The 12,816-nt window shown below is 36.8% G+C and overlaps 1 protein-coding gene across 2 annotated transcripts in view; it reads right to left on the reverse strand.

Moving 5' to 3' along the window:
• Positions 1–12,816, reverse strand: part of ANGPT1 (angiopoietin 1) — a 247,010-nt gene that overhangs the window by 95,490 nt on the left and 138,704 nt on the right. For both annotated transcript variants that reach the window (XM_054499250.2, XM_054499249.2), the window contains exon 2: positions 915–1,070. In XM_054499250.2, coding sequence (XP_054355225.1) covers positions 915–1,070 — 156 coding nt within the window. The remainder of the gene's footprint in view (positions 1–914; positions 1,071–12,816) is intronic.

A 12,816-nucleotide genomic window follows, 5' to 3' on the forward strand; every position in this document is an offset into this window, starting at 1 on the left:
TGCTCTAAGTGATTTTCATAAAAACCATTTGTGCAGGGGAAGTTGTGTTACGTAAAAGGTTTTATCTGTATCAATTATCATTGCTATTTTTCTTTAAATACCAATCTATCTGTGATGCCAATATCACAAATGAAATAAAATGAAATCATGTTGCACCTTATTTTTGAACGCATATATTTCAGCTTTCACATCAGAAATCAACTACGTTGGGATAGAATCATCCCTTGGGTTTCAGAATGGTAACTGGAATAATGATTTTCATGGCTAAAAGGGAACCAAGAGACAATTAAAAATGACAGTCACCAAAATGATAGTCATCAAAAATGATATTTGCTGTTTGCCAGTAAACTATGATGGGGTGTTTGTGACAATGGTGATCAAAGGGCATCCCTAGTTTTTACTCATTGGTGCTCAAATAAGTACGTCATTGGCCCTAATAGGTAGATATATGTATATACACACATATTCCTCATAACTTCATTTGGGATTGTCCTTTCTATCTGCTGAATGCACAAACCATCTGCAGGTGCCCTTATGGCTACAGCATTACCAGAGACAAAACAAAACAGGTCAAAAATGCACAACAAAGACACCAATCTGACCCAAATGTTTACTTTGTTTGACACATATCATATCACAGTTGGTAGCTGCAGTACTTATTTGAATTTAAACATTGATGAGGTCCTTTGCTGGCCCTGTTTTTGCAAACATATGCAAAGCTAAATATACCAACCCTCATTAGATCAAAAGAAACACGCATAGCATGTCAGACAGTCATTGTTGTTATTACCAATAAACAAAAATGTATGTTTCCCTAATCACAGTGCTGAAATGTGCTCTGTGTTTATGGAACAAGCTAAAGAAAAAAAAAATTTTCCTGGTTGAGTCTGTGGACTCTGGCCCTGGGGGTGTACCTGGGTCTCAACATCTGTCAGCTTTCTGGTCTGCTCTGCAGTCTGAGACAGGAGGCTGGTTCCTATCTCCAGCATGGTAGCCGTGTGGTTCTGAACTGCATTCTGCTGTATCTGGGCCATCTCCGACTTCATATTTTCCACAATGTAATTCTCAAGCTGCAAGAGATAAAGAACAAAACATATTACATTATAAGCAAAGCCTCTCAGTTGGGGCATGTAATATTTACAATGACAAAACAAGACACAGCTGGCAAATCAGCCATCTGGTGGGGATCCTCTGCATCTCTGGGAGTTGGAGAAATGGGAGCAGAGCACACAGGAATCCAGTTGTCAACAAATTCCTAATATACTGATACATATATTTATAATCATCACAATCATAATGATAATTTGCACTTGGATCACACTTTCCCATTGTTGACATTATCCATTTAGCTTTTATAGCAAAGATGTATCACAGACAGCTTTATTGTTTTGTTTATTTTATAGATGAAAAAATAGAATCAGAGAGGGCTATTGATAAACCCAAGGTTGTCCAGCAAGAATGCAGCCAAATTCACATACTAATTTAAATCTAATTCTTGGTGCTCTGGTTTTTCCGTTACACCATACTGACCACTTATCTCAGAAAAATTCAGCCTCCTGCTTCCATTTTTGTAATGATAAATAAAAGATCACGCTGCTTTGGGGTAATGGGATAAAGAGTGGGAGGAAGGATGATGTCCAAAACAAAAACCTTTAAAGGAATATTAAAATATAGGCAATGATATATGAAATGAGCTGCAAAGCCTGAGAGCTAGCTATAATCATTCTCCATGCTCCTTTGCAAGCTCAAAAATAGGTACTGAAAGTACAAGCCATATAGCAGTATTTACCCTTCTTGCTTTGGGTAATATTTAGTCCTTTATGGTGCCATCTTAGAGAACAGTATAGTGCCAAAATAAATGGTGCCATAGGGACCATGGAGAATCATTAAGTGACTTACTGCAAGGGGAGCCTATTAGGTACCTGGGAAAATAAAGCTGAACATATGCATTGTTTGAAAAATACAAAGGAAACCCGCACTTCCCTGTCAGTGCATTTAATTCCTCCACCACTGTGTGGTGACTACATTTTATTATTCAATTACGCATATAGGGAAATTGCATCCCAGAGAAGTCAGGTCCAAGGCCACACACCACAAAAACAGCAAGACTTGGACTTGAGCACTGAAGTCCTTAACTCTCATACTAACATTTTCAACCACTTGATAGCTATGACAAGTCGTGCTTCACAAGCCGAGTTCCAAATCATTAACAGCTACGTGATTTTTACTGATTTAGTGAACCATAATACATCCACTATTTCATAATCCATCGTAAAATTATTATCATGTAATAAATATAGTCTAAATGTAAATTCCCCTTTGTAAAGCTTTGGCAGCTCACTTGCTAACATCATCCCTTGCTTATTTCTATTTATCAAACACAAATCTGTCCCATGCTAACAAAAATGGTTTCCAATCAAACTCTTATTATTATTAATACATTCTAAATTCATTCTTGGTCAATATAAGATAATTCCCCTTCATTCTTTCTTTCCCCCAAATTAGACATAGGAGGGAAAAAATATCAACCTATAAAAGTTTATTATAAAACAAATACAAAATATATTAGAATAAATCTCTGAAAATTATCAAAATGTAAGGCCTGTAGGCCAAACTTGACTTTATTCCAATTGAACTAACATATTTAAACAACAAGAGGCCGGTAGAGAAAAAGAGGGCAGGACAGAGTAATAAAAATTTGTCATTTTGGATTCCACATACTATGTTCCCTTTTTCCTAATAGCATTCCTTAACTTTCTTTTGGGAAGTTATCTTTTTTGCCCTTCAGAACAAATGTTTCAGGTAGAGTTGTCCCACCCAGCATCACAAATGAGTACAGGTTCTAACTTGTCAAGCCAGAACGTTCTGCTCTTACTTCATAGGTGTGAATTGTTCAAGAATGGAAAGACATCACAAGCAAGGCCATTAGCCTCAGTTCTGAAATTTTATCAAACTCATTTACAAAATAAGTTTGTTTTCCTCTGTGGTTAATAAGCTGGTGACATATGCCCAATACAATTGATGCCCGATTTTGCCACCACAAAACCAGAGTCAGCCCAAGAATGAAGCCGACTCAGATAGATGTTAGATAAGGAGATTAGATAGATAGATAGATAGATCTATAGATAGATACTTGGATGCATAGATAGATAGACACAGAGTCAGGTGATGCCTTTTGAGCACCTAGACCTAGCTATATTTTTAGCTAGTTGTAAGTTGCGTGATCTAACAGTCTCCCATTGAGCAGCCAACCTTTTTTCCCCTTCAATCACATTGATTTCGATTTTTAACACTTACAACCAAGATTTTGGATTGTTACTTTTGATCAATGTTTAGCAGAAGAAATTTTAGGCAGGAAAACGTTAAGAGAATATTCCTTACTTTTCCCAGGAATTTGAGGTTATACATGAGTGTAAGTATCTTAAAAAATTACAGATAAGTCTCCATTATAAAGATAATAGCTATCATTTATAGCTGACAGTTATCATTGCCTACTATGCAACAGGCACTGAGCTACGTGTTTTCCTTTTATAATCACACTTAAACTTCACAACTATATATGTTATAGCTGCTTTATAGATGAGACTATTGAGGCTCAGAAACCCCCAAACAACTTGCTCAAGAACAAGAAAGAATTCAACCCACAGCTCCAAAACCCATGTTGTTAACCTCTAACCTATTTAGCCTAGCACTGCTTTGTTATGCTATGCATTTTATTATATAGCTCTTAAAGCTTGAGTGTTCATCAAAACTACATGGGGAGAATTTTAAAATGCAGGTGGAGGTACAACACACCAGAAATCTTTAAGGGCATGTACTGGGAAACTGTATATTTTATAAAGCTTCCCAGTGTAATTCTTATTCAGGTAAAGAATCAGTGCATCTCAAAGTGTAGTCCATAGAACAACTGCCTGTATGAGACCTGCTTGTGAACAGTCAGCCATGAAATGAGGAGTTTGCACCAGGATGTAAATTATCTAGGTCACTAAGCACACTGTTTAGTTCATTCACCTGATGTATATATATACAAACACACATGCAAGACTTTCTCATTGAAGAAAGTGATGCTCTAGTTTATATTCTGGTGCAAACTTCTTACCATGTTTCCTAAATGACAGCAATGTCATTGAGTAATACTGATTTAAACCATCAAATTTACTTTGAAATATCAGATTCCCTGCTTATCAAGAAATCTGGCTTTCTATGCAAATTTTCCTCCTGAGAGAGTTCACTAATCAGTGAGCTCCAATACAAGATCTGCTTGATAATTGTACATCAATTTCTTACACAGTTGGTTAGCAGTAGTCTGTTCCCAGAGTTTGACTTGCTCCAGGTGTAATAACAATCATGTACCCTAGTCTTCACAGGGAGGACACCCTCAGCATAGGTGGCTACATCAAGGTTCAGTCTCTTTGTATCAGCTGTTGACCATTCTGTACTATTGTGCTTTTTTTAACTATAAAAGTTAACACCAGCAAAGCAAAATAACTATTTCATGCTAGCATTCATCACAACCATAAAGTGCCTCTCAGTTCTGCTGACCCTGTTGTAGATATAAAGTAAGTCTCCAACCTAGCATAAAATGATCATTTAGGCTGCTATGATGAGTAGCATGAATATAGCTCTAGTTAATTATTTTTTAATCAAATGGGGCTGCTTTCTCCAGGAGTAACTGCCTTTTAATGCAAAATCTAATGGCACACTTAAGTAGCAAGAACCAGATGTAGTTGATTTAAAGGCTGGAGCAGGAGGCAGAAGTCAAATATACAATGTGTGATTAATAAGGAGGACTGCTTTCATCTTATCTCTAAACATTCCTGTGTAGATGTATAACTGTGAAATCCATTTTGATGTGCCATAGCAGCCAGGTTCAGAAAAGATTTGTAACAAATTTGATTGTCTTCATATATTCCCTACTGATTTTAAAATATGTTTACAGAAAATGACAGCTACCTCAAGGTTCAATATTTTATAAACATCTAAGATGTGAATTTTAAGCTTAGAAGTTGCTGACCACAAGAGCTAATGAGTTATAATGTAGGAGTCTCTCAACCTGAATAAAATTATTTGACTGCCATGCCAGAGTTTTATAAGTTATTGGCCAAAATACTAGAAAGAGAATGTGATTTGAAATGAAATGACAAACAATAAATGATTACTTTCAAGCAAAAAAAAAGTTGCATTTGTAAAGTGATTTAATATTTGCATAGCTTTTGTACACATTGTCTGACTTGATCCTTATACCAAACTTGCAAGGAGAGAATTGATTCCATTTCATAGTTTAGAAATCTGAGGCCTTCAGTGACTTCATAGAAATCAAAGAAAAGCCAGACATCAAAGAAAAATCTCAACTCTATCTTCTGATGTTCTACTAGCCTCAGAGTTGTGGGAAGTGTTCTGTTATTGGACTGGTTGGCTGGATGATTGGTTGACTGATAATTTCAATTTTAGTCAGCTATTGCACGTTCATTATTATAATATATTATAACATATACAATATATGATAATATTTATAATATTGATTCCTTTGAGAAAATCATGCATCATTAGAGGGTGATTACTTTCACTTGGTTTCACTATAGTGGGGACCAAGTTAATTTGAGGTGGGATGAGAAGCCCTAGGGCCAGGTATGTGGAAAGTTTACTTTGCCAGTACTTTTAATAGAATGGAATCATTAAAAGTCCTCCCATTAGTTCTTACCTTTTTTTCTTAGTAACATAAGTTTATTTTGTTCTGCTCATTCTATTTTCTTGCCAACCATTGTAAAATACAACAAAGGGAATAACAATAATACACAAAGCCTCTACAAAGGCTAGATATGTACCAGCTTTTACAAATATGCAGTTCATTGAATCTTTAGAACAATCCAGGTACTGTAAGTATTATTTTCCTCATTTCACTGATGTCTAAACAGAGGCTCAGGGAAGTTAAGTAAATTGTCTATGATCATACAGTGGGTTTTTGGCAGAGCTGGTATGTTGCTTTGAGGCTAGATTGCCCAGTAGCTTGTGCTCCATTCTGAAAGAATGTCACTCATCAAACACAAGCATATTGTTACCAATGTTAAAAACAAATTCTGATAACACACAATATTCATGCACAAAATATGTAAAAATGAAAGTTACAGAAATGATGAGGTGAAACTTGTTCAAAGATTGACCGTTTTTTAATTTATACATTTGCATATTGATTGATGGCTGTAATATCTTAGGAAATGTTACCCATGGTGAGAAAGCAAATATCCAGTCAACTGTATGAAAAGTCTTAGTATTAAGTAGGCAAAGAAAACACATTTTTAAGAAGGTAATATAATCAGCAATTTGTAGTTCTATCATAAATCGCATGCCCCTGTCTTTTGCCCAATGACCAGGAGAGAACTGATGCTATCATTCTCCATCATGAGAGAGAATTTTGGGAGAGCTTTTACTAGACTCTCAAAACCCTTGGGGGCTTCAGTTTCATGAGAACCAAAATCTGTGTGAGATTATGACATGTCTTGTATGTGAAATGCATTCTGTATCATTTCACTTCAAGAAACCACTTCAAGGGGTCTCTTAAACCAGAGCATATCTTAAAGCACAAAGAATATAATTTCTCCATGTAATTCTTAAGAAAGTAACATTTTAAACCCTATAAAAATTGACAAAGGCATTGTTCACTTAAAATATGGTACAGATTAAATGGATCCTCATTGGATGTTGGTGCATATGGTATTACTCAGTTATGGCAAAACAACCATGAAATAAAGCAAAAGGGTAAATATGGGAAAGCAATAAAAAGGTAAAACAATGCAAAAAATGCCTTAAATGTTGATAGTTTTATCTAATCTCATTGTTCCATAAATCAATGGCCATATTGAAAATGCAACTATATCTAGGTTTATGGTCTTATTAAAAAAAGATAGCTGAAGCCAAATATATTATTTTCAGGGATTTCTATTATTAGATCTCCCAATATACTATTTCTTTTATGAAATGGAGAAATATAATTGTCTTTCTAGACAATAGATCTATTTAGCTAACATTTAAAATGGTTTCTGTACTTATATACATGCCATGGATCCCATTTCTCATTTTGATATCTGAAAGAATATTTACTATTTATGGAAGAAAGAAAACCATTAGTACAAGAGAGCTGAAAGAGACATTAAATATTATGAGCTCCAAGGATCTCGTTTTATAGATGTGGTGACTGAGGTTCAGAGAGGTTATAGAAAGCAAGGTGAAACAGCTAATCAATGTCAGATGTCAGGTCGTGGCCCCTCTGTGTGTGGGAAACCCAGGCTCACATCACTAGGCTGAGCCAACAACAATGGCCGTCGGTACCTTAGACCCACCCCACATTTGTTTCCCAATTCCCTGGTTCCTGCTACTTGCTTTGCCTTTGCTGATTCCTGATTTGGATCTCCCTTTCGCCAACTCATGCTCCATCCATTTTAGGGGTCTTGACTTTCTTTGCTGGACTCTGTTCTTGCTTCCTACCATTGATACCCATCAGCTGCCCCCTGGTCATTGAGCCTCAGCAACCCCTTGATTTTTTTTCTTCAGATGCATCACCTCACACATGGCAAAAAACAGAACCAAATTCTAAAATTAGTTCAGGCTTATCACCGCCCATGTCAGTTCAGTTTAGTCTTAGCATATATGTGGTAAGTGTGTGCTGTTTACTAAGCCTGGTGCCAAATGCTACAGGTAGAAAGAGTTGAGTCTAGCATGAAATAGAAACATGTGAATGAGTCATTTCAATAGAGTTGGTGAATGGAGTCTGCCTCTGACTATGTTTCTTTCTGTAAATATTCCTTCTGCTTGATAGGGAGATGTTCTCAGATACTGATGTTAATAATGTGAGTGGATGTTTGTTACTCAGCCTCCAAAGGAATAGTAGCAACATCCCAGTGAGGCATATGTAGAAGCTATCAAGGGCAACCCAGAAAATCCCATAGGAACAAATTCTCCTGCCATTGCTTTTTTTGGTAAAGATTCTTGTGGGACCACATTTTTGTGGCTGCTGAAAGTTGCCAAAGTCATTTACATTGCCCCCAGAGTTGGGCCAGGACCCAGGAAAGTCATTCTCTCTTTGTATAAGCAACTGTCTCCTGTGCCAAAACACATTTTACTAACCTGGCATCTCTCTTCTACACCTACCTTCTCATACTAGTAAAATGTCAGTCATGGAACCTCAAGCATATTTGTATGTCTGCTTAATTTTTCCCTTTACCTTTTTTCAAAAGGCACATGGCATATAAAAAGCACATTCAGCCAGGAGTCAGGATATCTGGATTTTAATCCAGGTACTATCATTGATATACTCCATGAATTTGGAGAAATCACTTAAACACTTTGGGTTTAAGTTCTTCATCTATGAAATAAAGGGCTGGATTCGATCATTTCTAATGACTCACGAAGCTCTCAAACTCCTTGATTTAAAACTTCCTTTATAAAGTACAAGAGTCTATGAGGTTTGAATTTTAATTTATTACAGAAAATTGAAATCTGAATGTATATATCTATAAAATATAACATACATATCCTTAATGGCAGTAAAAAAACAATGATACTAGAAACAATAGCAAAGCCCTGGACTGGATCATGTCTCCATAGCAGGCACATCTGTTTTAAGATAAAGAGCTAGAATCTCTGAATCGCTTAATCCCCAGGCACCATTCTGTCCCAAATATATTCCTTGTCTTTCTCCAACACAACTTGGCTTTCTGTCTTTGATTTTTATCACAGTGAATGGCACCATTACCACCTATCTGTTCATCCAAGCCACAGAGAATCACCTTGATTAGTCTTTTCCTTCTTTTTCTACATTAAATCCACACCAGATGGTGTTGCTTTTTTTTTTTTTTTTTTTTTTTTTTTGAGAGGGAGTCTCACTTTGTCACCCAGGCTGGAGTGCAGTGGGGCGATCACAGCTCGCTGCAACCTTCGCCTCTCGGGTTCAAGCAGTTTCCTGCCTCGGCCTCCCGAGTAGCTAGGCACATGCCACCACGCCTAGCTAATTTTTGTATTTTTAGTAGAGACAGGGTTTTGCCATGTTGGCCAGGCTGGTCTCAAAGTCCTGACCTCAGGTGATCCACCCACCTGAGCCTCTCAAAGTGCTGGGATTATAGGCGTGAGCCACTGTGTCCCGCCCGCTGCTGTCTCTTGAAGGCTGCCTAGGTCCAACCCTCTCCTGCTTCCCTCTCTCCCTACCAATATCACTTTATCCTCACAGTCACTGACTAAGGTCAGACTCTCATCATTTTTCTTCTGGATTTGTTAAAGGCGCCATAACTGGTCTCCTGACTCCAGACTTGCCTCCTCCAATCCATCATCCATGCCATAGCCAGTGGGATCAATCTAAAGCACAGATTTGGCTTTGTCATGTCACTGTTCAAACTCTTTCAGTAGCTTCTACTACCTGCAGATAATGTCACAACACTGTATTCGTCATAGATGATTCTTAACAATCTGGACCCCGACCCTCCCACCCTACATGTACTTTATGCTCCAGACACACCAAATGACCACAGTATTTTCATTTCACTAAGCAAACACTCTTTTTGACTCATGTCTTTGCATATGACTTTGCTTTGACTGGAATGCTTCTTTTCCCCCTTTATTCTCCCTTTTCTTGGACTAGGTCCTATTTTCCAAAACTCAGTTCAAGCTTTTCCTCCTCTAGGAAGCCTCTCATCAATCTTCTCTCTGTAATACCCCTCCTTTCTATTTCTAGAGCACCTGTACCTCTGTTTTTCATAATAGCCTTATTCACCACCCTTCCTTTCTACTTCTGGAGCACACTGTGCCTCTGTTTTTCATAATAGCTTTGCTCACCATCCCAGTACAAGTTCCTTAAGCACAAGCACTACCTGGTTCAACCTGGTATCACTTCCTTTCACTGCCTGGCACATTGTGGGGTCTCAATACCATTTTGATAAATAATTTAATGCATAAATGAATTTGTGTATGAAAATAGTGAGTCTCCCATTGTGAGCTTAGCCTAGTTCCATTTGTTTCTCTAAGTAAGAAATATCATATTAGCAATTATCAATGATCCCCTTTTGAATGGCAAAGGAACCAGCATAAATGATGTACATAGCTCTGAAGACAAATATCCTCACTTTGTGGACCACATAAACCCATCTTGTCTCACTATGTCTTTCTACTTCGCTATTCCCAAACATCTCGACTATGAGTCATTGTTGAAATCAAGTAAAATTGATGAAACACATTGAAAACTAACCATGTCTTAATCATTGCTCCATACATAAAAACAAAAGAAGTAAAACTTAATGCTGTTCATTGAGACTGATTATAACATAAACATGCTACAAATGCTAGACTGAAGGTATCAATGTCCTGCTTGCCTTCCTGCCTGCCTGATGAGTAGAATAAAGAAAGGAACAAATCCTCTCAATGAGGGAATCTAAAAGTCTTTCCAGAGGCAGTCCCAAAGGAATATAGAAGGGAGGGCATACATTTCTTCTGTCTCCCTTAATATAAAAAAAATTGGCCTTAGGGGCATGACACTGCATTCCAGCCTAGGCAACAGAGTTAGAGCTTATATCTGAAAAAATACAGCCTGGAAAAATTGAGGGCTAGGGAACAAGAAAGGACACTGGGAAGACTTTGACAGCATGCAAGGAGCTGTGCTTGCTTAGGCAAGATGACTCTCCAGCCTACCTCCTGAAATGTGCTTCTTGGGAAATCAAGAGATAAATCAGTCAGAAGCAACAGCATGCCACTGATGCCATACCACACACATGGGGCAAGGGCACAGCATCAGACTTTTAATATGAGATTCATGTAGAAGGCAAAGACAGATAATTTCTGTGCACTTTACCATATTTTCAGACACAGTAAGCATAAGATTTACCCATTTAATAACATATATAAGAAAATATGTTGTATGTACATATATACAAACATATACACAAATACATTTGCACAATTATGCTCTTGTACACACATATATTTCCCTATTCCCAACCTACATGTGTCCAGTTCTACATTCATACTTTGTAGTTGTTTTCATTTCATTGCAGTTTATTTTCTTAAAGACCCACTTAAAATAACCAATGCATCACTCACCTTTGAATGAGGTGTATTTGATGTAAAATTTAATCACCTCAGAAAATGCCCATTAATCTGTCATGGACAGCTCCAGTATTCTGCCTAACAACACAGAAATCTTTTTCCCAAATTCTAAATTTATACTTAGATGACAGAAGAATGAAAGAATTACAAAGCAACTTGGTATGCATTGTTTTTATAACAATAAGAGGGATTTTTTTTAACTAAACAAGATACTGTTTCAAACAAAATTGCAAACATGTCTCCCTTTGCTGTAATGCTTTTTAGTTTCTTGCTTATCTGAAATGCAATTTAACCCCCTGCATGCTACACAAAATACATTCTGTTTCACTTAAAAAGAGAAAGCTTTGACATTTGAACTAGAGACCACCCCAGCAGCTAGTAGGTTGGGGGGATTGATGGGGTAAAAGGCTCTCCACCAGATAATTCTTCTAAGAAACATTTTCTGCAAACCACACTTTTTTCTCCTCTGACAAATGGCAGCGATGCAAACACATAGCTTATAATGATGATCTTTTAAAGGAAATCTTCTGCATTCAATGAAACATTACAGGACAGATCATGAAAATTAAGTACTCAGCAGATGATATAAGATACTCAGGAACAGAAGTTTGAAAGTCTTAATAATTAGGGGATTTGTCGATTTTTTAGGAATACTATGACTAGGCAGAAAATTGCCATCACTTTACTCTGGTATTTTGTATGAAATTGGAAGGTATTAACACTTAAAATCAAATCTCTTTCAATAAAATCCCTCACTATTCAACACTCTGACTTTTTAGGCTGTTATTACCCTTTCATTTGTGCTACGTCTTTTCTTGCTTACAATGAAGCTGCTTTGTTGGTTGTCTTTCTCTTCTGAAATATCTTGTTTATGGATTTTTAAAATTAATTTTCTTTCATCTGCTTAAAGTAAAATAAATGATAAAAGTGTATGCATATATATGTGTATGCGTGTGTTTTCTCCCACAATATGAGATTACTCAATGGAACATATAGTAAGTTTGTACAGGCATAAAACTGTCAATGTCATTTTATAATAAACATTCCAAAGCATTATGTGTGAGGTCCAACTAATTTTTTTCTGAATAATATTTGTTGAGTAGTTCTTATTTAAATTACCCTCAGTCCAAGTACTGGAAGAATTATTCGGATAGAAAAAGTCATTCAAACATAAGAAAGGAATAATGATTGCTGACATCTTATAAATGCAATAAAATCCCTATTTTTTTTTCTCCCTTTGATCAAAGGACTAGAGACAGTGGGCATTGTTTCATCTTTCACAAAGGCCATTTTGGTGCCCTGGTGATGCTTGTTACATCCCAAGTGCTATTGGATGAGAGACCAAATTAACATTACAATGAACTGGCTTCTCTGAGAATTAACCATACACCACAAGAGAATGAAATGAAGCATGAGTAACTGCAAAAATACCTGCTCTCGTGACTACACGTATTGCCAGAGGAATTTTGTAAAAGTCAGTTTTAAAGACTCATTAATCTAGTTTTGGCAGCTGTAAATCACCTCCCAGTGTTCCTCCTGATTTAGTCCCCATCCCCAACAAGCTGGGAGAACTGGATACTTTATATATTCATTAACTGAAAGAAGCCTGGGCTAATTTACTGGAAAGTCTAAATCCTGGGTTCTTACGATCATGAAATGTGGATAATAGAGACCAGAAAGCTGCCATACCTACTTAACAGACGTCACACTTTGACATATTTATTTTGGATA

The sequence above is a fragment of the Pongo pygmaeus genome, chromosome 7 (genome assembly GCF_028885625.2).
Source record: "Pongo pygmaeus isolate AG05252 chromosome 7, NHGRI_mPonPyg2-v2.0_pri, whole genome shotgun sequence".
In the NCBI taxonomy this organism is placed as follows: Eukaryota; Metazoa; Chordata; class Mammalia; order Primates; family Hominidae; genus Pongo; species Pongo pygmaeus.